Source organism: Apteryx rowi, unplaced genomic scaffold (genome assembly GCF_003343035.1).
Source record: "Apteryx rowi isolate R43461 unplaced genomic scaffold, aptRow1 scaffold_425, whole genome shotgun sequence".
NCBI classification, from domain to species: Eukaryota; Metazoa; Chordata; class Aves; order Apterygiformes; family Apterygidae; genus Apteryx; species Apteryx rowi.
Genome location: NW_020450678.1, coordinates 148,919 through 173,948, shown reverse-complemented (window position 1 = coordinate 173,948; position 25,030 = coordinate 148,919). Strand labels below are relative to the sequence as shown.

At 35.6% G+C, this 25,030-nt stretch overlaps 1 protein-coding gene across 1 annotated transcript in view; it reads right to left on the bottom strand.

Annotated features, from left to right (window-relative positions):
* Positions 1-25,030, bottom strand: part of NBEA (neurobeachin) — a 191,588-nt gene that overhangs the window by 33,702 nt on the left and 132,856 nt on the right. Inside the window, exon 11 of the mRNA XM_026076072.1 lies at positions 14,393-14,560. Within this exon, the coding sequence (XP_025931857.1) occupies positions 14,393-14,560 (168 nt within the window). The remainder of the gene's footprint in view (positions 1-14,392; positions 14,561-25,030) is intronic.

Below are 25,030 nucleotides of genomic sequence, written 5' to 3'. Positions count from 1 at the left end.
AGAAGTTGACCATTCCCCTGAAAACCTTGGAAAACATCCTTACACTAAAAAGGAGTACTGTCAAGGAGTGAAATGCTCCCTTCTCTTCCTAACTATGTCAGAAGGGAAAAAAACATTTCCTCTATATCCCATATTTCTCTTCCAACTCTGCCTGCAACAATGGAGTTTACTACTGATACAATGAAATTCTATCATTAAATTACACTAAAAACTACAACAAACTCCATTCTGCATTACCGAAGGAAGGGTTTTACCTCCCAATTCCTCTGACAAGGTTTATGTTGTTATAGGGGTTCCTCAGCCCACACTGCTCAGTTCATCACTTTCTTTTTATAGTTAGAGGTGATAATTTTTAAAAGTATGGGTTTAGTTTTCAGCCCATGGCAATTTTGGTATATTTGCTTCCCTGCTGGTTGACTGTATGCAAGGCAGGCAGAAAGAATCCCATTGCTTGTGGAGTCACTGCTGTGCAAAACTCTGAACATAGGCTGGAACTGAACAGAGTCATGCATATTTTTGTTTACAATTCCATTCAAAATTTTTTTTGTCTTTCATACAAAGCATTTTCTTACTATTTTAATTTTATGTCATTATTTTCTTCAGTTGAACTAATGTATTTCTTACGCTGATGTTTGTAATAATTCCTGTCCCATACAGACTGGTAACATTTACTGAAACTCTTGTGTGTTCATTGATGTTATGCCAAATGAAATTATTGCTCTGTCATCATCCTCCCAAATCTGTATTAAGTTTATAACAGAAAACGTTGTGTTCTTTGATCATTAAGTTGCAGAGTACAATACATTAGAAAAGATTTTACTGCTAAGTTACTTTTGTGAGAGATGTAATAGCATGATACAATAATTCATTAAATATGTAACTTCATGTCAAGAACAGTTAAGATTTTGAAGCTTGGTCTATCAGAATATTTTTATTTTTAGATGACTGATAATTGCCCTGAAATCATTTTCCTATTAGACATAGGCATAGCCTTTCCATAATAGACAACTTCAGAAACATGGATGCCTCTCAATCTGATGAGCAATTTTATCTTTTCTGAAAACATTCCCTCACTACTTTTAAAAATATTGTAATTGTTGGGGTCTTTTTATCTGATGATAAATATTTGAGGTGACTGATTGAAATCACCTCTCATCACCCAAACTGTACCCATGTCAGGAAGCACTTCAATATCCTCTTTTCATTATTCAGGCACCAACACTTATAGTTACATTCAAAAGGCTACATGGACAAAAGCTCTACGTGATTTGTTGGGTGAGAGGCCAGTCTAGAAGATATTTCCCATCTGGTGTTTAAATCTATGGAACCAGCTTCTCTTTGACATCTTGATTCTGCAATGCAAATTACAAAAATGTACACCTGCAACACAGAATTTGTTGATATTACTCCTTTATAGTACTCCTTTATGTGATGGTAATCAAAGTATCACAACATCCAGAATTGCAGATGTGTCCTATCTAGTATTTGCAAACCAAACCAAACCAATTCTGTTGCCTCAATGTCCCTCCTGTTGCAGCAGTCCTGTCAGTACCTTGCTCTTAGCTCTTGAAAGATCTTGCTCAGAACATTATYTTCTATTCTGCCCAAACTGCTTCCTTCCTCCTTAGTTTGTTTTCAGTTCCAAGTTCCATGAAATTCAAGTTCTTATTGTTACTACCAAAACTTCCTGTGAAGCTATCCTCGCCTGCATCGTCTCTTTTATTTTATTTTTTTCTGCCACTGGAGTCTTATGTTCATCATACCTCTCACTTCTTGCCATTTCTGCCTAGAAGTTTTTGCTCTTAAGTCAAGCATTCCCATTTCTTTCCATTATGTCCTCTTTTAACTAATTTATTTTTCTGCTTTGCATGAAATACAACCCAGGATGCTGAAATATTAATTTATGTTTTTAGATCTTTTGGGATGGAAAATTTATTTTGTTAAAACTAAGGAAATTTGTGACATCAAAATTATTGAAAAGGCTCCTAGGAATCCAAATGCATTTTCTCAAATAATGAAAGATTATTTTAAGGCTTTTCTAAAACAGAGAGACATCTATTATATTTGCTTGAATAACTATATGCATAAAAGCAGGAAAAAAAATCCTCTGAATTTCTAAATGTAGMTTCTCTTTTGAGTAGAACCACTGAAGACTTACAAAGTCTAAAAAGAGRAAGAAAAGGAAGAAAAAAATTATATGAAAACTGTCATTTGCATCCCTTAGTTGGCAGTCACTAAAATTTACAGGCATTCTAAAAAACCACTGCTGCTGTCTGGGATGCTACAATTGTTTCCACATGTGAAAAACAGTGAGCAGCAGCCAGAAAGCCTGAAGTTTCAGTTGTGCTGGGCTAAAAATTGCCTGTAGTATTTTTCARAATAGCACTCACTGCATTTAGAAACCTGCTAAATTTTGCAGTCAGAAGTATTTAAAAAAAAAAGCCTTTTCTGTATATAAATTCCTAACTAGATTATACTATATAACATCACAATGAATACACTAATGAAAAAAGTCCAAAAAGTCAAGCTTAAGAAGTCCCATAAAGCTCTGGAAAACTGCAAATGTTGTTTCTCTGCTTTAATGACCATACCAAGAGCTCTCTGTTCCAATGGCAATTCCTTCACTGCTTTTATGAGGTTCCCAAGGACTGCCTTCCTAGCCCTTTCCCTTCCTCCTCCTCTATGTCGAGAGCTCCAGGTGTCCTTTCTCTCCTGTTCTCCTATCTCGGTGTTCACCTGGATTCTCAAGCTCCCACTGTGTTTTGGCCTCTCTCTCCCCCCTTCTCTCTCTCCCCACAAGAAGACAGGTGTAAATGCCCATCTTCCCATGCAACTCCATTCCCCACACACACTTCATCCCTCATTCTTACTTCTTTTCTTCAGACATGAAGAGATGTTGCTCACACTGGTTTGTTCAGTTAAACACATGCAGGGAATTATTCTGAGTGAAAATTAGAGTTATTTTTGGTTTTCTTTTTATTTAAAAATAATTTTAAAATAATTTTCAAACTGAAGCATCAGTGATTATTATTTATACTGGCCAGAACCCTGAGTTGAAAGCAGAAGTTACTCATTCTGTGGCAGTGAGGACAATGTTATTACGATACCTTTACGTTCCTACAAACATAAAGCTCCAGATACTGTCCAGGAGTAGAAACGCTATAAAATAGTGAGGGTAGTCTGAAAATCTTTTGTTGTTTTTCCTCTCCATTGAGACAGCAAAGAATAAGCGTCTACTGCTGATGAAGAACTCCTGGGGAAAGAGACACGGAACAATCCCTCACCTGGACAAAACAGGAAAACTGAGTGCGTCTGTCCTTATTCTGCAGCCTGGTTTGGAAAGCAGAAGTGGTCCACCTTACCTCCATTCACAGCGATCGACAGTCCAGTGCATTCGGTGAGAAAAGGCAGTGGTATTTCTGAGGGAACTGGGAGACACTGAGTACTTCTGAAGGACTCCCTGACTTCCCGGCTGCGTGACCAAATGCCAAAAGGTCAGAGAAGCAGAAAGAGCCCGGCTTTGCTGTTATCTGAACAGCTGTCGGAACAAAGGGAAGAACTAGCCGGGCTGAGAATAAAAACAAAGCACCATAGACTTTTTAAGTGCTTTAGGGAGTAATTGGGAGTGGAGCCAAGAAAGTAGCATTGGGCTACTTCCCATGGTTTTCAGGGAGGCTGMTGTCATCTGAATAGGGCTCTGCTTCTTGCACATTAGTGAAATTTTACTGTATGCTATTAGAGGGGAGAATTTGTTGGGGACCACATCAGGTATAATACTATTTATTAGCTCCTTTTGCCTTTGGTTTTGTTTAAGACACTGTATATGTTTTTAATTGTCATTTTTAGGAGCACAGAGGCCCTTCAGCTTAGGCATCCTATCCATAAAAATGCAACAGTAATATCAGCAGGAGGTTTCATTGAAACTTTGAAACTTCACCCACTCTTTTCTAATTATTTATTTTTTCTTGGTGCCTAAGAACTTTAACAGTACATGCTTACAGCTGGTTTTAACTACGCCTTTTATTTTAAAAGCTGACTTGTGAGCTTTAAAAATTCACAGTTAAATACTTTAAAGTCAACCATAAATGTAAAGTTTCTGCATGACAAGTTTATTTGGGAAGGGAATGACTTTTTAAAACATAAAAGCTCTTAAATCCCTCCACCTCTTCTCTTATCTTTCTGTCCATCAACTGAATTTTTCTCTTTTTTTAAAAAATGCCTCACATTATTTCCTTAGTCCAATTTGTCTTCTTCTCTTCAGTCTACACTTCCCTCCTGAATACTGTCCTTTTTCTATGTTAGGAAATTCTCATACATTTGCATTAATAAACTTTGTTTTTTAATTGTGCAAAACTATTACATATTTATATATTTTATGCAAAGCTCTGACAAAAATTGGCAATATAAGAAATAAAAAAGGAAGAAGGTGAATATTTAGGCTAGTATTTAATTACTATCACTTGGTTTAAATTACACGCAATTTGCTTTGGTTGCAGGAAGTACAGTAAACTAAGGCTCTGGATAGTAATCTATACATGGTAGCTGCTCAGCACAAACACTGACCACATTCTTTTCACCTATTTAATGACTTAGTCTACTTAAGTCAGCAGAGGACCAAATATTCAATTTTCCAGGCAGAGGGAACTGAACAATAAAGAACTTTAAAATGCTAACCTGACACTACTGACAAATTTCCACCCATAATATACCATTTTTWAAAACAAATTCCTACAGAAACTATTAATTTATCAAAATCTAACAAATGACAAAGATAATCCTGAAATAAAAAAGATGCTTATGATGGAAGTTAATGTAAAAATAATGGGTGCAGACTGATGCAGAATTACTATCAAAGTAGTTGGGTTCATGTTATGCTCATGGCTATTTCCTTAATAGAACGTAGAATAAAAGATACAGATGGAAAAGTCTCAGTTTTTCTATCTGCCTTGTAGTGTACATTCTTCCTGACAATGTATTTTCTACTGTTTGCCCATTCTAGTTCGAAATGACCCATGCAATGAGGCTTTTAAAAGTTTTCTTAAGAGATTTATACAGTCTAACAGCATATAGACTATAGAAAACTTTTGACATTATGCCTAAATTTTCCTGTCTGAATCTGATCCTGTAACTGCTAGTTAATCTGGTACCAGTCCAGGCAATTTCCCTATCTCAGTTGGCATGAGCAACCCTCCATATTCCTGGATTTCTGCTACATGTCCCCTTTCACTCCATTATTTCTTGTCAGCTCTGAAATTCTGCTCATAAATCAGTCTTCTCTATCCTCTCATCACTAGGATGCTCTTTTCTGAACTCTCAAAACCTTCTAGTAAAACAGCATACAGAATAGCATACAGTGTTCAAGAGTAAGTTCAGCCAAAACATGAGAGAAAGAGGGTCTATTAGCGACTGTTCATGTCTCATGGCAATTTGGCCAGTAGTTGACAACAGTTCAGATGTTCATAAGCAAGTAATCTTTTGAACTACTGGGACACTGCAGTCTTCTGATGTAGAAAAAAAATAAATGAAGGTATAGAATCAGGTCTAGGGATTATTATTTTAGTGGAAAATAAATATTACTAATAGCTAAACTAATGAGTAATCTCTACTGCCAGAAGAAGGATAACTTGCACATGTTTCAAAAAGCCATTGCAGAGAAAATACATACCATATTTATTCCTACTTATTTTACAATTAAGAACACATCCTGTAGGAAAAAAAACAAAAGAAAAGCAGGCAAACAGAGAGGCAAATAACAGAACAGGCCTTCTGAAATCTTGCAGTAATAAAAGAGGAAAGGGTACTTAATCATTAAAGAATGTATTTTAGCTGTGACCTTTTTTCTTCTGGTTTATTATTGAAATAAAACATGATCACTGAAAACATTTTTTAATGTTTGGAATGCAGAACAGACTCAGTAAATTGAAGTATATAATATCCATATTTTATTCTTTACTTGTTTTATAAATACAAAAGTATAAAAAATTAAAGTGTGAGCTTGTGTTCAACTTCTGCCTGGTTGTCAAAAAATAATAGCACAATTCACAAGTAAAACCTTTCCTTGATAATGAAATAAAATGCATTAGGTTAAGAATGTGATGATCTTAAATTAGGGTTTTTCTTTTTTTTCCTCTCAATTTTGTGACAAAAACTGTAATGAAGATATGACTTTTTGCCTTATGAATAATTACTGTAGGTATACTGAACGGAAAGCAAATGCTGGATTATCTCTTTGCTCTCAGCTTCATCTTCCTCTCACAAATCCTCTGGCTTGTAGCCATCCTAAGAAGGTGCTCAGAGATTTGCAAAGCACATGCTCTTTACTACAAATGTAGTGGTAATGATGAGGCTCCAAACATCTGCCAGCCTTCAATTTATCCACTGCAGGACTCACAAACTATCTCAGGAAACAGGCAAACCTTCAAAACTACAAGCTGAAAAGGGACTGACAGGGCAGCAGGTAAAACATACATWAGGAGAGGTGAGTCACATACAGTATTTGTGAAGCTGTGGTGAATTTCATTTTTGGAAATAGGTTATACTGTTAGCTTTAAAATAAATGTCCTCAGTTATTTTCAGAGAGTTTAGCTTATAAAGAAATAATTATGTTTGTATTATTTCCCAGAACACATTCTTCAAAACTTTACTTTGCTCTTGACATAAATTGAAAACAATAATAYAGATATACTGTACACAGGCTTCAACATGGCATTAAAGAGGCACATTATCAATATGTTTAAAACATTTAGAAAGCTCAGCTTTGCATCTCTCTAACTGAATGACTAGATACTTATACTGAGTAATATCTGTTCCAATAAACTGATGTATGTGAAATGTTTTGAATAATAGTTAATTTATGGTGAGGTAACGACAATGTAATATAAGTGAAATCTGTGCTAATAGGAAAAAAAGAAGCCTCTTCCAGCTATTTCTGTTACAATCAGCAGCAGTAATTTTCATCCCATCTCTCTCTCACATACACAAAATATTACTTTAAGTGTATGTTAAAATGCTTCTTGCTATTTTCAAAAACCAGTAATTAGTACCTGTCAGCCATATGGAGAAAAACAAAATAAAGAGACACTAAAGTAGAAAGGTTCATATACARGACTTACATTTTTCATATTTCTGTAATAAAAGAGAGTGGTTGTGGTTAATGATGAGCTTTTTATAGGGTCAAAATATTAAACTCATTTTGGGTAGGACTCTGGATTGTTCTGTCAAAAATGTATACGAAGTATCTAACATGTATATGAGAACTGGTCAAACAATTTATTCCAAATAATACTCAGAGTAGATTGAGACATCTTTTGGGCTATGAATCATTCACAAACTCATCCTAGTATTCCTTTGATGAATTAATGATCTGAAATATTTATCAAATAGGTTGGATGAAGACTTGTCAGCTAAATAAGTTATCTGCAGTTCTTCACAGTTGGTCATATATGTCATGTGGCAGTGCTTAGGTCTGTCTGGATGGCAAACTTTTTAATCAGAAATATCATGAATAATAAATAAATCTCACACCTTCTTGTATGCCATTTTGAATCAAACAAAAAACCATCCGTGAGCCACAGTTTGTTAAACTTTTGGGAACTGTGTATTTTCGTGACTATCTAAAGATTCTGAATTCTTATAAACATATAATAGCATGATCCAAGAATTATACCGAAATCAGATCAGCACTTCTATCCATTAAAATATGCCATATTTTCTACCTGACAACTTCTAATACATGAATTACCTGGAGATATTACGGTCAAACATTAATCTAACTGTAGTTAGATTTTAACAGATTTTAACTTTGGACTTAGTATTTAACAATGGTATAAGGATGTTTTTCATCTCGAATTCTATGCACCAGGTTATGATTTCTGATTCCTTGTCATAAATAGCTTGTGCTACTTAGGGTAGGGACTCACAGAAAGTTATTTTGTAGTAAAACAGGAAGCATAGGTAAAATGCTTCAGCTATTCTACAGCAAACACCTTCAGAATGCCCTTTCCCCTGAATGAGAAACATGTAAAATAGCCCACATTAATTTCTAAATAAAAGCCTGTATATTCGGCAGTTACTGTGTGATAACTGACCTGATGCAATATATTCTAATTCCGTATTGAATATTCTCATTTAAGGTGTCTCCTTCTGTATTCACTGCCCTCCATAAGAATCTTTACCTACAGAAATGAGCATCTTACCCTCAAAAATCCCCATAATTTCCTTTTTGATCTACAGAGAGCTATCAAAACAAAGTAACTGCAAATAAAGACTCTTCTCTTTCCATTAACAGGAGAGGAGACTGAGCGCTGAAACTCAGTCTGGAAAGATAAAATTGATTATACACACAGACACTCCCAGAGTGACATGCAAGAATCCATTTAGTTTTCTGTTGATCATCTCTTCACACATACAGAATATACTCACAGGCAAACAAAAATACCATAAACTAACTGAGGTATTTTTCTAATAAACCGGGTATAAATTCAGAAAAAAAAAAATTCTCTTTTGTATGCCTGGAAAACATTTAGCAGTGAAGGAGGTGTAGAGTTCTTGACAAAAATCAACAGAATTTGAGTATACATTTCTCAAAGAAGAAAAGAGCCCTTAGCATATAAGAAAATAATTTCTATTTTGATTACGGCTTTTTCTTGAATAACTCTTTTTGCTGCACAGATTCCTTCAATTAATTTAGAAAGAAGAAGATATCAATACTACTCGCAGTTTCCTAGTTATTTCACAACTATCCATATTCATGTCTAACAACGACTGTTCCTAGAGAGGAAGCTAAGACCATCCCTTGTATGGAGGCAATTAAGCACAACCAAACGTGTAAGTGGCCAGTGCTGTGGGTACAATTCAATCAAGCAGATCCATAGGGGTGGTTTTGATATTCTTGTCACATCAAAGAAACAGAGCACAGAAAAAAAAAAAGATCTAACAAGTTATAAATGAAATAAGAATAAATAAGGAATAACTCTGAGCAAGAGCAAGAACAAACACATGGCGTAAGGGCTTGCATTACCTTGAAAGTGTTATATAGTGGTATTAGGATAGCATGTTAATTTTTTCCTCATAAATTTTCCAGGTTCAGCCACCAGGGAAAGGCTAGCATTTCAGCTCCCTTTGTTAAAGATATATCTATCTTGCTGAGTCTTGACAGCCCTATCATGTCAGCCCTCTGTAGTAGCAAAGAGTGTTTCGGCAAGAAGGGGGAGGGAGAAAAAAAAGAAAAAAAAAAAAGAAGTGAAAACTGATGTGATCTACTCTGCTTCCTGTGGGCATATTTCACTATAGCAGATCCAGAGGGATGCTTTGTTATTCCTGTCAGATCAAAGAAAGAGATAACAGAAGAAAATATAATAGGAAAAATAAAACCCAGAAATGAGGGTAACTGAAAAGCACTGCAAGACTACCACATCATTATGACTTTTCAAATCATTTAAATATGCTAAATATCAAGTCCCCACCAAAGAAATAAATATTGCATAGGCCATATGCTTTGTTTGCTGCCAGCAAAACTGTCCTACTAGGATTACTTTATGGGCGCAGCACCTGACTGTCAAACACTAGCAATTTTAATCATTTTTCAATTTGCTGTGTGAGTTGCAAGTATGCTCAGGTATTTTGACAGGTGTCTGCTCAGAACAAGTATCTGCGGCCAGCAGCTTCATACAGGCTTGCTTTTCTGCGCACTGACAATTCCTGTTGGAGCGGAGGGGACGCAAGCTTTCGTTGAACGGGCAGCATACACGCAGCACAGCCACTGTACTGCACAGCCTCTCTGGATTTGCAACCAACAGTGAGCACACGAAAAACAAAAAAGTTAGCCTGAAGTACAGTGCAAACCAATAACTGTGTACTATAATGTGCCACTTGGTCTTTTAAAACATGTCTTATCACAAAGAAGTTGAACAACTAAAAAAAGTGGACAGAGAACCAGCAATAATTTTAAACTACAGAGAACCTGAAATATTACTTTTCTGTGAGGCTAAACACAAAATGTGCTTTGGATATTCCATGTGATTAATTTATTATAACCTAACTGAACATTCCCATTTAATTATTTTCAGCCTAATCTGCAAGGCAGTACTAAAAACAATTTTAGCTCTTTTGTTGGTTTTCTAACAGTGTAACTATGCTGTGCCCTCTTCAGCCACAACACTTTGCATCATGCAAAACAAGTTCTTAACTTAAAAAAAGACTATTTATTGACTTTGAGTGTCCACATTTTGAGGTGTCTGGACGCTTGGTAATTGCAAAAAGCCCAACATTCTTCCAGGGGTTTTAAGTTGGATAAACAGAAATTGGGTAAAAAGAGGCCCCTAAAATCTCTAGTCACTTTGGGGGAATTAAGCCAGAAGAGTTTCTATTGATCAGTGTATGGAATTATATTTTCCTAAAGAAACGAGCCAATAACACAGGAGCATCATAACAGATCACGTTTCAGATATTGGTCTTTACACATTAGCATTCTTAGCTTCAATCCTCTGAAGTCAACTGAATCTGTGTAGTGGAAAGGATTTGGATTATGATGTAAACTAACAGTAAAGACAATTCCAAATAACATCTAATGTCCAACGTAACTACTGTTTACATATTAAAAAGAGATACAGGCTTTGTACCAGGGATGTTCTGTCATGTTTCTCCACAGGAGAAGACTGTCATGGTAAAGTTCATTATCAATTACTGCTTTACAAGTACAAGATGAGTTAAGCTGTCATAACTTTCTCAACCAGAGATCCTGTGCTGTCAAAGAATGTCAATTTTTAATCTGACAAAAGGAAGAAAATTATCTGTTATTCTGACCTCTAATTTCTTGACATTTTAATGCTGTAATTGCTGTGGTTAGTGCTGCAACCATGATTTCACCTGTCAAGTAAGAATGAATCAATATCATTAAGCTGTTCTTTGAATTTTAGTTTTCACCTGACTGCTTTTTCTTCAAAAAAGACAAATATACAAATGAGAAAATACAAAAGATTGCAATGAAAAATAAAAGAATAATTAATATGGGGGCTGAAAAATGTTTATTTTTTGCTACACATTTTTTCTGCTCCTTATTATAATATGAAAACAATTTTGGAATGTACAGAATAAGAAGCCACTTGAACTGATAGAATTGAAGAGCTTCCAAATTTCTGATCAGAAATGATCTAAACAAAATTATCTTTAAACATTCTGTACAGCAAGTCAAGACTTTCATTCTGATCTCATCACTATTTGAAATATATTAAGGTGATCACATATTTTTGTGGCATCAGAAAATCACAAAGTTGTTTGAAATATCAAAATCAGTATCTTTAAATGAAATCAGTATATTTGGATATATCGGTATAACCATCTACAGCTCTTAAGTTCCCAAAGACCTATTACAGGAACAGATATATCTGATTTTATACACTCTGGTAACCTAAAATATAATGCTATTGCAGCATTCCAGTTTTACCCTTTGTGAAATTGCAGAATAGAAAATGAAGGAATAACTTCTAAGAAGGCCAGAGTGATTCTCTTATACTGAACAGGTCAAAAGGAAAATGCACAGGACATTTTTCCAGTGTTAGATGGACGACAGTTCTTAAGAGACTGCCTGTGCAGCCTGTGCACATGAGAAAGAAGTGACTAATGGGAGGGATGAACTATCCCATCATTGAAAATATTTTTGTTTCAGACAGATAGCTATTGAAATTACTCTTACACCACTCTTAACAGAAAGCTAAGAACAATATATTCCTCCGTGTTCAAGTGAGGTGGTCAAGGAACGGGTGGAAGTGAAAAAGCCATGGAATAGTGTGAATAGGCCACTGGGATCTGAATTTTTAAATGATGTGTTTCAGTAAGCCTTGGAGCCTTATTTCATTTGACAGGTTCTACTGAGACTCAGCTCAGTATGAAATTAGTTATGGCCACAGTTTGAGGAGGCTACCAATTTATCTGAGTTCATTGGTCTGATAGGGGCTGCTACTGATAAAGTTGCATTGATTTGCTTATAATCAATTCTTGAGAATGTTCAATATATGTTTCAGTCTATTTAGAAAATAAGTCTCAGGAGTATTTTGATATCGAGATAAAAGATTTCCTGAATAGTTGCAAACCTTAATTCATTTTAAGTTACAGTGTTTCCAACTTAAAAYGCCAGGCACCAACACCTGCCACTGTAAAGCACGCTGAACAATTGTAATCATCATTTTTAAAGCTGTTGGTGTGCCTATAATGATATTTCTGCAATTTTAAGTGGTCTTCATAGTTTTTTGTTTGTTTGTTTATAATTTATTTTCTGGAATATCTAGTACAAGCAAGAAAAAAAAMCAAAGAAAATTATGCAAACAAAGCAGATTAAATAGAACAGACTATAACGGAAACATGACATCCAAATACCTGATCTTCTAGATGATCTAGATGTCAAAAGCTTCACCACTGGCCAGAGAATGTCTGCTAGTTTCATAAACAGAGTTCAGAGAAATGAAAAAGGCTCTAAATCTGCCTATGTATACACAACCATGTTGTAAGTTCTGAATAAAAATGTTTAAAAAGTATTTTTTTAAACCCATTTATACCAAACCACAGACCACCAGTGTTTGAACTCTCTTGGAGGAGAAAGCATATTATTTTTATACACAAACATACAATTTTATAAATCTCTCTATAATAAAAATTAAGAGGATCCATTTTTTACTAGACATTTTGTCTTCTCGTCACTAAAAATGAATTTTATTTACTAATCCAACTTGTGGAAATGAAGATAAAATTGTGCTTTTAGAAGTTTACAGCACAAATAAAAGCATAAGAAGAGGCTTATATGCTGCTATTGACTGACAGGGTATGGGCTAGATGTTCAAGTGAGTGAACAAAAATATCTCCATAAATTTCTTGAAATTTCTGATGACAAGTTATGCATGTAAGTAGAGCCACAGGAGAGCTGAAGAGTCTCATCATGTCATAAGATGTTAAATAAGGTGCACAGATAGACAGATAGGCCTCAATCCTATAAGCTGCCCTGTGGGAGCAGACCCTTAAAGTCAAGACATAGGAGTCTGCCCAKGCAAATCAGGACCTTAAGCCATGCAAATCCCTTGTATTCATGGTTCTTGACACCTGTTTTAGACTTTAAAAAACACCGTTCCTTTGTGTACACAGTTTTTTACCTTATTGACTCTTCTCCGTCTCAGAGTCTTTAAATCCAGAAAACAACTACGTAGATGTTAACATTAAACTTTTGAGTCATTGGAATCAATGCAATTCATCTCATTCTCAAAAACAAGCAAGTACTAACTGTTTACAAAATATAAGCTTTATAGTGCATGTTGTGAAGATCCAGCCATAACAATCTGCTGGTCTGAATTCTTTTGGTTCTTCTGCCCCTGATAAGGCATAAAATGTAGAAAGATGCACACAATGCACTACTGAAAAAACATGACAAAACCCAATATCTAGCTGAATACAAATGCTTTTTAGAATCCATATCTTTCTAAAATCTGTAGATTCACATCTCCAAGGCTTAAAAACAAACAAATAAACAAACAAACAAAAACCCATTGCCTGGCAATGTATAAATTATTACTGTTTTGCATACAGCAGATGGTAGCTATCTGGGGGAATGGAAGATTGTGTGTACAGCTTCATCACAGCAGTACTCATCTAGCAGCTGTTGCTTCTTCACACTTTTCACCTATTTTCAATTGTTTTATCCAGTGAATGGATGATATTACAGAAATAATTATTCAAATTAATAGTCTTACTAAAAACAAATACGGTGACTGGAATCTATCAGGATATCTAGTAGAATTTTTCTTGACATTTACGCATAAAATTTAAAACACACTTGTATATRTACACATATATAAACATTATACACATATTTACACAAACACATATTTGTATGCACACAATTCCAGCTATTAGCTAACATTTTCCATTTTAGTGACATTGTGATTACTTTACATAATTAACACCAAAGTAATTGAATCATTTCTATTTTCCATCTATTCCATTTCTATTCTAATTCAGATACACAATCTCTCCTACATTTTCTGACTGAAAAGGTTAGAATTTTTCCCTATGACTATGACAATGTTTTGTTTAAGATTTTCAGCTCTACTAACTGAATTCTTTAAAAGTAAATTATAACAAGTAGCAGAATCTATATTACAGAATATACATTACACTGCAATTTCCCATATCACAGCTGCCCATTAAATATATTAGTAATTTCAAGCAAACAAAATACTGTGGGACATCTGTTTTCTTGCTAGCTTATGAATACTTCTAAAGTCACCTAGGTCCTAAGTTCTGAATCAAATCACACACTACAATTTTTTCCAGCAGTGAAAGATGGAAAAAGAACCAATTCTTGTGAGATGACAGCAGTTTTTAGAATGAAACAGCAGTAAACACCTACCTCCCTGAGGACAGGATCAGTGATACTGTCCAGGTTCACAGAGCCTTCATATGTTAGGTAGTGGAAAACGTTGAGTGCACGCACTGCTTCTGGTCCTCGTTGCTTGTAGCCAAATATAAGGTCAATCCACTGATGAAGCTGACATGATACAAACTCACTTTCCAGGGCCTGCAAGTGAAATTCAGAGTTAGGTCTTAAATTCCAACTCACAATTTCACGCTTAAATTATGTTTTATCTTCTCCTATTAACTGAGGAAACATAATGGACATGATTACATTTCTTGTTTAGGTTTATCCAATGTATTTGAAATCCTTCAAACATTAAAAAGTAGATATAATTATATTGGGAGAAAAACTAAAAACATATTCTTCATCTTTTATTCAACTCTATATCAAGTTAATCTTCTTCATCTCAGCTACTGGGTTTCTCCTAGCTGCAAGGTTTTTAATTATTAGTTTTTGGAGTTGACAAGTAAGCTAGGTAATTTGTCGGAAAAATTGATGGAAATAAGAAAACAATTTCAAAAACCCAGTCCTCCAACTCATTTTCCAACTAGTTCTAATCAGTCTTAAATATAAAATGGAATCTTATGGATTAAAAAGCTCTATTAGCAAAAATAAATTCTGAACTCTGTGTGAATTGTGACTTACTGAGTAATTTCTCGAAGTCAAAAAGCATTTTTCACATTCATTTTTTATATTAGGTTGATTTACTAGAGAAAAGACAGGCCGTGACTAGCTAGTTCAAAAATGAATTCAAAGATTTCTATTCCTTTGCCCAGCATATGGAAAGAAATTAATTCTAGCCAGAGGAAATCATGATAGTGTTACTACTGAGTCTGATCCAAACAATCTGCCTTTATTAGACATTATTGGCTGCATTATTAGATATCACTGCTTGACACTCATTTGGTCTTCCCTAAAACTCCCTTAAGAGAAGGACTGTGATAAATGGGAACTGATATTAAAATGAGGATTCTTGTTCCATTATCAAGGTTTTTATGTGTGTCCTTGCCTGAACTACATCACAGTCCTAGTCTTGTACTGTGTCATATACCTAGTGTCCCCTAACTCAGGGAGAGTTTTAGATCTGGGAACTAAATTCCCATTCATTTTTAGAACACAGAAAATTAAGCTATTAGTAGACTGATCTTGCTTGATTAACAGATCTTTTGTTACTGCAGTAGTTTACATTCTTTATGATTATTGAGCTTTGTGTTTGTAGAACACAGGATCCCTTTGTGCCCATACGCAGAAATAGAGCTTTAGAAGCACAGTAAGATGACTGCCTACAGTGAAGCGCTGTCCTGATTTACACTGATTTCACTTTTAAAATTTATAGAGAATTTGGTGCTGCATCAATACTATCTAGTTATGAGCATCAGAGAACAGAAAATTAGGTGGTGTGGGGACAGCATACTTTGTGAATTTTATTACAGCTTTTATTATTGAGCATGTCAAACATGTTATAATTTATTCCAAAAGAAGAAAGTAAATCTGAAAGGTCTTCTGAAGAGGTATATAAAGTAGTGTTCAGGAATACTAATTTGCTAAGTACCTCTAGGTACTACTTCTCACATTGTAACACACTGGTATGAAAACTGTTTTTTCTGAACATAGCTAGAATTCAACAAAGTGTGCTGTTATCTAGCTAGTTCTTAAAGTGAAGGTATTTATTCACTGCGCATTTAGTAGAAAATTGGGCTCCTGTATTAACGTTTCTGAAAAATAGAATCAGCATTAAGACAATTTATTATGTAAACATGCATGTCAAGTCCACCATTACTCACTGCAGGCAGGAAGAGTTAGCAGCAACCCTCTAAATTATATTATCTAATACTTTTCATTTTCAAAGATTTGTGTGGTTTATTTGTTTTCTTTTACGAGAAATTCTAGCATACTGCCACTACTCAAAGGAAATCCTTTCCAGCTAGGACAGGGCTTCATATCTGTTCCAGGAAATTTTAAGTTTTGCAGGGAGATAAACCTTGGGGAAAAAATTTTTTTTTCATTTTACTCATTTACATTGCAAAGAGCAGTTTCAAGCCACTTGCAGAAATAATCATCAGCCGTTAGGCCGAGCGATGCAGTAACCATGGGGAGCAGCCCCCTGCCAGCACCGCCGGGGCAGCAGCACGCAGGGCAGCCTCTCCCCTCTGCCTCCCCAGATCAGTGATTCCCAGTACATTTTCCCTCTAAAGCTCCACTTGGAAGAGGAACTCTCTATGGCATGCGAGAAAACTCGGCCGTGGTCTGCCCATCCCAGGGAATGCTATTCCTGAGCAAAATGGATGGGGAGGATCAGTCTTAAGAGTTGATCTGTGACTCRGTTTTCAAGGGCTTAAGATCAGCAGACTACAAGGTGCTATAAAGAAATGTTGCAGAGAACCATGTAACATCATTGGACATCATATGCAAATTATGACTAATAGTATTTAAATAGCATTAATACTATTTAATAGTAAATACTATTTAAAATACTATTTAGCTTCAAAGCATGTCTCCCAATAAATTAAGAAATGCCAGATCCTTAATTATAGCGTACTGAGTGCGTGTAACATGATGTAGTCAATAATTACATGATCTCACATAATCTTTTCTATAAGCACTTTTATCTCATGCAGCATGCAGGATGTTAGCATGAAAGGATAAAATTAAGTGTGCCAAGACCATCATAAATAAAGCATTTCCTAATTTTTAAATGCTCAGTTTTAAATGTTCTTTTGTATGTAATTAAATCTAAAATACAGTTTAAAGCCTGTTGTCTTTCCAACATCTGTCTCGGACCAACTCATAGCTGGCAGCCTAGCTGTTCTCTTCCTTCTCTGAGTTCTGCATATTTATAAGCATTTTTTTTTGCATCCATACCTATTATTTATTTGCTAATAAAGTAATTCATGGAGAAAAATGTTAGGTTTTTGTTTTGGTCAAAAAGACCACCTTTACTTCTAGAGTATGCAGAACATTTCAGGAAAATGACTAAATTTTTAGACGGATGTAGGTGCTATTTAAATGTAGGACAGTAAAAGTTGTAAAAATAAATGCTAGGGTCAAATCAGCATATTTCACACATTATCTTCTCTAACATCCTCTTCCCCCCGTTAAGAAAGTTGAATATCTACGTTATGTTTCCCTGAGGCAGTTTTAACTTGCATGACCAGACCTTACTCAGCAGCTGGTCATCCCAGGGAAGGTCTTACTGACACTGGCAGTTTTGGAGAACTTCTATTTCACACGGATGAACTGTTCTTTAATAACTTCCTAAATAAACGAGCTATCTTTTAACAGCAGCATGTCATGTCTTCTATCTCCAATTCTTTAAGCAGGTTGATTGTACTGTGCAAGTCTATGCTTCTTTAAAGGTCTGTACATTGAAATGCAATAAAAGATGTGGGGAAATTTTCAAGGGTTGAATTTAATTATTTTAAACTAAAAATTTCAGAATTCCACACAAAATGAGAAATCCAAAGAATTACTGTCAGTGAGGCTGGGCCTGAGTGATAGGGTGCACTTGCAGTTGGGCCACCGAAAGGCTGCCAAGACCTACACAGCCCTCGGTGGGGATCAGGCTCCTGACCTGCGCTTTCCAACCCGGACTTGGCTGAGTCAGGATAAAGCTCCTGCCACTGACGTGAGGTCTGCTACCTGGCTTGCCGGTACCGCTCACAAGTACTTCTGTTACGCTATTCATGCGATTCGATACTTATAGGATCCTTGCCCTAATTTGCTGTAATGCACAGACTGCTCCCTCTCTCTTTAAGTACCTCCTGAAAATTTATGAGCTGTTCACTGTCAACAGGACATGGTTTGGTTTCTCAAGGATATGCAATGCTCAGTAAGGAATAGGTTGAGGGAATTTTCTGCGCAAAAAATAATTTGTAGGTACAGTAGCAACAGGATACAGAAAAAGACAATAATAAGATCTTTAAAATAGGCTGGTTATTGCCTTGCAGAACAGAGTTTCTGAGAACATTTTGACTTTAAAAAATTTGGGGGGCTTTTAACTTTTGGGGAGTATTTTCAATCTGAAATTTAAGAAAATAAAAAAAACCCTAACTTATATAAATATATATTATTATTTAAGGCTTTTAATAGATTCTTACTGTTAAACAGAAATGAGCTAATATCTTGCTTGTTTTCTATTTTAATTAAAATATACAGAAAACAATTAGAGTTATATTTTGGCACTCTCAAACTGAACTTGTTTGGACCACTGTTATATATTATTACTGCTTCATTTTCAAATTGTAATATTCAAGTCACAGTACTTTTTCATAGTTTTTGTTTTGAGTAAGGAATCTCTTATGTTATTATTTTAAATGTAAGATGACTTGTACTGTCAATACTAAACTGTAAGCAGTATTAGGTGTCCAGTGGAAGGCAAATAAATATTTTAAAGTGAAGGTACTGTGTTTTTTGTGTGTTTGCATGCAAGGGTAAGCACATGCATTCCACAGGTTGAAAATCTGATCTCAAACTGTTATAAAATATAAATATGTATTAGTAAGTTTATACACACACACATGTATATATGTATGTACGTAAAATAATTAAATTAAAGGTAATACTAGCCAAGTTACCATTGGACAGCGTTAAGTACTACAGCTATTTTCAAATTAATTTATGGAGAAAATACAGGAATTTTCTATATCACTCCTCAGTAACACTAACCTTTTAAGCTATGGACAGCTGAAAATCTTGCCTAAAGAACTTAAAACTCTTCCCCCCAAAATGCCAAGACTTGTGAAGTATGAATGCTGCACACTCTCCTCCAATCCCAATTTGGTGCTAAAATTATTTTTATAGAAATTCCAGGAGGAGGCATTGTTTTTTATTTTAACGCACAGCATATATTGTGTAAAGAAATCCATGGGATGGGGCCCTAGAAGGAAGAGGGGTCCAAGAAAGCTGGTTAATATTCAAGGATCACTTCCTCCAAGCTCAAGATTGGTGAATCCCTGTGAGTAAGAAGTCAAGCAAAAGGAGCAGGAGACCTGCATGGATGAGCAAGGAGCTCCTGGCAAAACTCAAACAGAAGAAGGAAGTGTACAGAAGGTGGAAGCAGGGACAAGCCACCTGGGAGGAATATAGGGATGTCGTCCAAGTATGTAGTGATGGGACTAGGAAGGCCAAGGTCCATTTGGAGTTGAATCGGGCAAGGGATGTCAAGGACAAGAAGGGCTTCTTCAAATATATCAGTAGCAAGAGGAAGACTAGGAAAAATGAGGGCCTGCTGCTGAATGGGGTGGGTGCCCTGGTGACGAAGGATGCAGAGAAAGCAGAGTTACTGAATGCCGCCTTTGCTTCAGTCTTTACTGCTCAGGCCAGCCCTCAGGAACCCCAGACCCTGGAGGCAAGAGAGAAAGTCTGGAGAAAGGAAGACTTTCCCTTGGTGGTGGAGGATCGGGTTAGGCATCACTTTAGCAAACTTGACATCCACAAGTGCACGGGCCCTGATGGGATGCACTCAGAAGCGCTGAGAGAGCTGGCGGATGTTATTGCTGGGTCACTTTCAATCATCTTTGAAAGGACATGGAGAACAGGAGAGGTGCCTGAGGACTTAAATTCAGTATGTTTAAAATAGTTCTTCAGAAGTACTCTGAGATACTTTGGTTTTGCAGATCTGCTTTAATAAAGCATCAGCTACTTTACTGTCTCAGCCTGTGATCTGGGTTTTTCTTGTTTCTTCTTACATCCGCACACCTAAGTAGCCATGAATTGTGCAGATTCTCTCAGCCTAGTATTTCAGTGACTCATTTGCCATTTCTTGGACTGATTGTTGGAGTAAACTCTTTATCTCTTGCCATAAAATCAAACAGGAAATAGTGAAATCTGAAATTCATTTTGTTTGTTTAAACAAAACAATCTTTTAAAAAATGAAGCAGAAGCACATTCTACATATTTGGGTTGTTTAGGGATGTTTGCAGGGAAACTGATCCTTTACACATGCAGCTTATGATGTAAGTAGATTCTTCTGCAGTATTGAAAGTTTCAAAAAAAAAAAAAATTGCTGCAATTTCCAAATTGGATTGAAACCCCTATGAGCTGTGGATGAATTTAATTGCATTAAGAACGAATGCAATTGTTCTTGCAATACACAAAATAAAATCAAACAAACTACTACTGATGAAGTAAAACAAAATCATATCTACTGCTTCTCTGGTAAAAAAGGAATGTCAACTGCTGCTGAATGGTGAGGAAAAAAGATAAATCTTCCAGAACCTTACAGCATGGAGATTTAATAATATATGTATTTAATGACTATTCAAGAAGCTTTTTAATTATGAAATACTATGCATGCTTCTGAGTAGCCAGGGAATAGTACAAAAAATATAACTGGTGGCAGAAGAGTGTAAATAAATCACTTCATAGAAAGAAAGAAAATTCAATCTTAATAACAGAGTTATGTAATAGTGACAAAATATGTATTACAAAAACAGGACAGCATTTAGACTCTCAGAAATATAATTTATAGTGAATGCATTTTACTCAACATTGTAATTTGTAATTTAATATGTGCATAAGCCATAATCAAAATATCATTATAATTAACTTTGAATTACACAATATTGCATCTTTTGTTTCCAAATTAAAGAATGCTTATTATAAAAGCTCTGCTTCAGTGTTTCACAGTGGTGTTCCCTGCCTTGATTTAGCATGCTTGACTTACTGATTGAATATGTTCTATTTCTGGCTCTCAGGGCTGCTCTAAGTCTGTGGGGACTGAGAGGCTGAGTAGGACTACAGATGCACATCTGTGGAAGGTTTTATGCGTTTTTTTTTTTTTTTCTTTTTCTGGTAAACTGGGAGATTATGATTGATGAGCCCAGCATTAGGGTAATGTTATCAGGGACACTTTCTGCCTCTGTCCTTTCTGACATCGCCGAGGTCAGACCATAATCATGTTAGCATTGAACATAGGGCTTTATTAATGTTTCATGAGTAAGTCCAGTGTAATCAGTCTAGCTTTGTATGGATAAATAAAACTGCTACAACAATCCCTGATTCCAGGCTCTAAATAAGTTTAATTTTCATGAGTTTAGTGGAATCACTTTTGATGGACCATTTTCATTTCTATTTCTGTGTTTACTTGGGAATGTAAAATACTCAACCGAACAATCAAACAAAGCAGTCCCAAAAAAACATTTTTTAGTTTGAACACAATTTTAGTAAAGTGTGTTAACTACTTGGTTAAATTGTTATGTCAATTTATGTCATTATGTCTCTATGATGTTTTCTATGGCCAGCCTCTGCTTGCTTTGCTAAGTCTCAGTATGCTGAAATTCTTGCTGTTATTGAAAGAAAATGTTTACATTTATAATTGTGTAAGTAAGCTGTATATACGGATTTGTATTTATTCCCATGTAAAATTACACATCATGTGTGACTGCAGCAAGCAAAAAATACATATGAAGATATGAGAATACTGTCAGCTAGGAAAACAAGAGCCCCCTCTGTGCTACCACATAGGATGCTTTACAGCGAAAGGAAATGACTACCACTGATTTCATTAGACAATGGATCAGGTTCACACTTGAAATATTCTTCCCTTTTCTGTGCCTTTTCCTGTAAACGTGTTCTCTGCTTGCTTTGCTAAGCCACGTGGAAATTCCCAATGTGCACCCACTTGCTATTTTACACCTCCRCACCACACCCATGCAATTTTTTTTTCTTGAGATAGATTCTTGTGCAACACACAAAGCTTGGCCTAGGGATGACCTAACTGAATAATACATCTGCTGACCAGCTCAAAACATGGACTCAGACATGAGGTAACAAATGTTAAACCTTCCAATTTGTTCCCTAAAGTACATTTTCTCATACTTTGTCCAGTCTATTTTTAGTGCCCAAAACAAGAAGGTAGAAGCAGTTTGTTCCATGTGCTAATAGATCCCTATGTGAGGAAGTTTTTCTGATAAATTATTACACATTTTACCTTTCAAAATATAATTCCATTACCTCTTATTACACGTTATCTACATTTCATAAAGGGATTATCCTGCTTTAGCTACTTGCTACTTCTATATAATAAGCTTTATAAAAAACTATTCACATATCATGCTCTTTAAACAGTCCAGAGTTATTCACATTGTTTCTATTCTCTGAACTCCATCCAATTTTGAATACTTCTGCCATCTAGTTGCCCAGAAATGAATCCAATAATCCAGGTGCAGTCTCAAAAGGACCATAGAAAGGTACTACTGTTTACATCCTCTGTGATGCAATCATTCTCCATAGATGGCCTCAAAATACACTTGTTCTTTCTGGTGCCATGTAGAATTACAGAGTGCTATCTAATGTAATTGCTGCTCATTTTTACCCTTCCCTTGCTTCTGCTCTCTTTTGGTACTATTTTTGTTTCCAGATTTCTGCTTTCTATTGAATACCTATAATTCTTTTCTCCCAAGGTGATTTTCAGTGTATTTTCTGCACCTAATTCAAATAAATGCATGCCTCTTTCTCCTAATTCTAACAATTCCCAACTTTATATCATCTGTGAACTTCATCAGACTGCTCACTTGAAGATAGCATGGGTCTGTGGAGAGCCAGACTTTAACTACTGATCACGCTCTTGCTAAGACTAGATGCTGGGATGAATAAAGGCCGTGCAGAAAATGCCTCCAGGCCAAACTATATCATAACAGCATGATGCTCACATCTGTGGGGACACAGGTGGAAGAAAGAATAGGAAGGGTATGATATGTCAGTGAGATCATTTCTGATTTTAGGAACTGAGGAGTGCTCAAGAAGTTGAAGCCAGTAGTTCTAATACTACTCTGATCTTAACATAAGTTTGTCTATCCTGTGGCAATCTGAGCATACTTACACACATATGGAATCACTCGTTAGTGCTCTGACAGCTTAATATTTAAAAAGCATTTCCAGCTTTTAAATACCATCCTTTATTGAAARTATAGTCCTGAAGGGGTATAAATGCTACACTCTAAATTCATGCAAGCAGCTGTTTTTCAGCAGCTGTAAATATCCCAGCACCAAACTCTTCCATAGAGAACTCCCTCTGCTATTTTCTCAAAAGCAGAAATTGCACCACAGAAATCAACATCACGTCATGCATATATTCAAGTGATCTCTTAACACAAAGTGCCTTTTTTCCTCATATTAATTTTTCCACCTTTGTACTTATAAAAGGAAAGATGGAGAAACACAATTTAGGATACAAGAAGGAGCATTCTTTATAAAATTTCCCAAAGGGTGTCATTAGTATGCATCTCATTATTTTCCCCAATAGGTGGCAGTTTGTTTATCCTTTTTCACTAAGGTATCACACTAAATGTATCTCCCTCTGTTCTCACAGATGTCAAAACTAAACCTCTGGTCAACTTCAGTGTAATTACTCCTGGGCCCTGTACTGGTTTAGCCACAGCCACGGTCTGAAAAGGGGCTCTACGCAGTGACATGGGCACTCCAGAGACACCTACCTGTGATTGTGCTTGTCACCCTGAAGAACGCTAGCCGAGGCTTGCAGCCCTTTTAGTCCACTTCCTTTTTGCTAAGAATATTGCACCTGAATTTAATGCTGAAAGCTGTGACAATTACTTGGTTTTTATAAAGAACGTTACAATACATGCGGCTATGAGAGAAACCAGCCAAGAAAAAGAAGGAAAATATTGTTCAGCTTTTTCCTGCCAGTGAAGGACTACTCCCTGGAAAACATTCCTCATGTTTTGTTTTGTGCATTTCATATGTCTCAAGTGATGAGGTTGCCATCGCTTCCTTAGGAGACTGCTGTACATATGCCAAATCATTTACTGTCCTAAATAGAGGACACTTCTAAATCACGGACATCTAGGAATAAGTTTGTTTTTATAATATTCTGCTATTCTTTTGAACTTCATATGGCTATTTTTTCCATCAACTCCCGAACAATTTCCTTTAAATATACAGTTCTTGAAATTAAATCGCCAAACTGATCATAAGAAAAACAACACTGGTAGATTTACAGTGCTACCACAAAAGCACTATAGGGAATAATGTACAAGCTGAACAGTTCTGCAACTGTATGGAAAAAAATAGCTTGAAAGAATGTATAAGCAATGCAGGTAATACACATTTTAAGGAAGATTCATTTCCAAATACAACTAGAAATTGAGCTATTGCTGGCCTAAACATCAGAATATACCTTGTTTTTCCTAAAAATGACTAGAAACATGCCTATGTATTAATTCTATTATTACCACATTATCTGTAAAATTATCAAAAATATACAATATAGATAAATGTTTTTCATGCTAAAATTCTGCAAACTTCATGGTGATTTACATCAGAGCAGTTCTTCTGCAAAATTTGTTCAGAGATAACAGTTGTTGGTTTAACTTTGTATTTCTGCACTTCCTGTTCATCTTTTTTGAACAGGAAGTACCTAGCTTTGGTCAAGTAAGGAACATACCATTTCTTTCTATACACAAGCATTTAAAACAATTTTTTTTTTCTTGTAGAAGACAGTCAGGAGGAACAGCCTGAATTTTTCAGGATGTCCTGTGTTGTTCAACTGATGCCCATCTGATGCCTTCTCATGAGGGAAGAAATAACTGAATTTCAAATTCCATTATTTGGGCACATTAAAGGAAAATCCATTGTAAAATAGTTCTGTCAAGCAAGACAGAATGAAAATTCTCT